The sequence below is a fragment of the Herpailurus yagouaroundi genome, unplaced genomic scaffold (assembly GCF_014898765.1).
Source record: "Herpailurus yagouaroundi ecotype Mexico unplaced genomic scaffold, PumYag 162, whole genome shotgun sequence".
Lineage (NCBI taxonomy): Eukaryota > Metazoa > Chordata > Mammalia > Carnivora > Felidae > Herpailurus > Herpailurus yagouaroundi.
In genome coordinates this window covers 2093617-2096400 of record NW_024412403.1, presented here as the reverse complement: position 1 = coordinate 2096400, position 2784 = coordinate 2093617, and the positions used below count along the sequence as shown (strand labels likewise).

Below are 2784 nucleotides of genomic sequence, written 5' to 3'. Positions count from 1 at the left end.
GGGGTCCGGGCCCCGCCCGCCAAGCCCGGCGCGCGGCGCCGCCACTCCACGCCCCAGCGCGGCCGCGCGCCCAGGGCTTGGCTTTTCTGTTCTCGGTTTCCTTCTTTCTCTAACACAACTGAAATAAAAAGGCGCCGCCCCCGCTGCCGCGTGCTCCGTCCTGTCGGGGCTGACAAAGAGGACCTTTAGCTCTTACTACACTTCCCCGAGGGCTGTCAGAGGGAGCGCCGCCAGTCGGTGGCTCATCCGGCCGCCCTGCATTACGGTTTCTTAAGAGAACCCTGCAGCCCGGTCCTCTCGGTTTCCAGCCTTGAGCAGCTGGGGGGCGGTGGACCCTCGCCGGGCCGGGCAAGCCCCTGGTCCCCTAGGTGTGCAGTGGGTGTGTCCAGGGTTCCTGGACCCAGCCAGCGGTCGGCACGACCTGTCCTTGCTCGTCTGGGTGGCGTTGGGAATCCCTGGAAATAAGTTACAGAGACCCCCGCTGGTCAGATGCTTCAGTGTGCCCGTGACATGCCCCCCAAAGTCAGAGCGCTCCGGGGTTCCCTGCTGGAGCACGGTCACTGATGCTGCTTGCTGCTCTCTTTTAGAACTGACAGAACCCCGCTTTTCCTGGCACGCGAGGAACGAGAGTTCATGTGTGTGTCCGATGGTCGCTTGCGCAGCGGCGGCCGGGGGAGTGGGGAAAAACGCAGCTCTGCGGCACTGAGTGAGCGGACGCTGTCGTGTGTCCCCAGGCGTGGTCAGCATGGGCCCCGTGGGCAAGCAGAGCCCCTCAGCCCCACCGGGCCCCACCGGAGGGTCTTGCCTCCTCCTCCTCTTCTGCCTGCGCTTGGGCGCTTCCTGCCCACAGGGCTGCCAGTGCCCTGACCACGCTGGGGCCGTGGCCGTCCACTGCAGCGCGAGGGGCCTGCAGGAGATCCCCAAGGACATCCCTGCCGACGCCGTGCTCCTGAAGCTTGATGCCAACAAGATCGCCCACATCCCCAACGGGGCCTTCCAGCACCTGAACCAGCTGAGAGAGCTGGACTTGTCCCAGAACACCATCGAGACCATCGGCCCCGCTGCCTTCTCGGGCCTGGCCGGGGGCCTGCGGCTGCTGGACCTGTCTCATAACCGCATCCGCAGGATTCCCAAGGATGCCCTGGGCAAGCTCAGCGCCAAGATCCGCCTGTCCCACAACCCCCTGCACTGCGAGTGTGCGCTGCAGGAGGCGCTGTGGGAGCTGAAGCTGGACCCCGAGTCGGTGGACGAGATCGCCTGCCACACGGCCGTGCGGGACGAGTACGTGGGCAAGCCGCTCATCCAGGCGCTTGACTCCGGCGTCAGCTTCTGCAGCACCCACCACAAGACCACCGACGTGGCCATGCTGGTCACCATGTTCGGCTGGTTCGCCATGGTGATCACCTACGTCGTGTACTATGTGCGCCAGAACCAGGAGGACGCCAGGAAGCACCTGGAGTACCTGAAGTCCCTGCCCAGCGCCCCCGCGTCCAAGGACCCCGTCGGCCCCGCGCCCTAGTGCCCGCTGGCCGGAGCAGCGCGCTGCCCGCCTGTCCCCCAGCACTTTTGTGGAGGATGGTGACTGACCCCTGCTTGCAAGGCCCCTGAGCGGCGGGTCCCCACAGCCCTTCTGTGCAGCACCCCACCCTTCCAGAACCCTCTCTCGTGTTGTGTTTTAGTCACCACGCCGCCTCTCAAGTCCAACATGTTACCGTCGGGCCCGCTTGACGGGCCAGGAAACCAAAGCTTGGAGAAACGGCATCGCCCTCCACGACACAGTTGGGAAACGACCCAGTCGGGACTTAACACCGGGCCGCCTGTCGTGACGTTCCATGTCCCTTGCACTCAGCTGGCCGCTTCCCTGTGGCGTCCGTAGGGTGTGAACAGCGTTCAGAGAAGAATGGGCTCGCGCCCGGGAGCGTGAGGTCAGCCCGCAGAGGGTGGGGTGCCGAGTGGTCTGTTGGCGGCAGAGTCCTACACCGCAGAACTGGGTTGCCCTGCCCCCGAGTAGTGGTTCCTGAGCACATCCGACCACAGGACTCTTTCCAGAGCAAAGTAGTAGAGACCAGGTTTTTCTCGAGAGGTAAGTGAAAAAGCGTAGTTCAAACTAACCTTTGAACAGCTTTGTTTATTCTCAGAATGTTTGTTAAGAGTAACGTTTGTACTGAAATTTCACTCCGGGGAGAGGGGGAAAAATCGTAAAAATCAAAACCCGAGAAAACCATGGACAGAAGCCCGAAAAAGGTCCAGAGTGGATCATCAAGGAAGGCAGTGTCCACAGCCAGACCGGTGCGTCCCTGCCCTCGGTCCCGCCACCGTCCGAGCCTGGTTTGGGGGAAGGCCCGTCATCCTGGGTCGATACTGTGCCTTGCTTTTCTACTCACTGATGCCTAAAGCAGGTCCTTCTCCAGGACAGGAGGACTGAGATCTGGTGTCTCAAGGCCAGTCGACGGGATGCTACCTTTCTCCAGCAACAGGAAGTCTGTCCCTTCCTCTCTCTGTCTCTCTGCCTCTCTCTCCACCTTTGCCACCAGGAATCTCAGAGCTAATTCCTGTACAACTTTATGTTCGGGGCAGACATTACCTCCACCTGTGTAACTGTGATCTGTCTTCCCAGTTTTATTTTTTGATGTCTTTTGTATGAGTATTTATTTTTAAATTGCTTCAAATATTTGGGGGGGGGGAGACAAAATTGGGACACATTGCTCGTGAACTTGAGGTATAGAGGGTACAGGTTTCATCGAGGAGATGCTTGGAAAGGATTAAAATAGAGGGTGGTCTGTA

The 2784-nt window shown here is 60.6% G+C and overlaps 1 protein-coding gene across 1 annotated transcript; it reads left to right on the top strand.

The window, feature by feature from the left end:
- The first annotated feature begins 67 nt into the window (after nt 1-67).
- LRRC3 (leucine rich repeat containing 3) lies at nt 68-2784 on the top strand. Its single transcript, XM_040483771.1, has one exon. It carries the CDS (start codon nt 746-748, stop codon nt 1517-1519), a length of 774 nt encoding a protein of 257 aa, XP_040339705.1. The 5' UTR covers nt 68-745; the 3' UTR covers nt 1520-2784.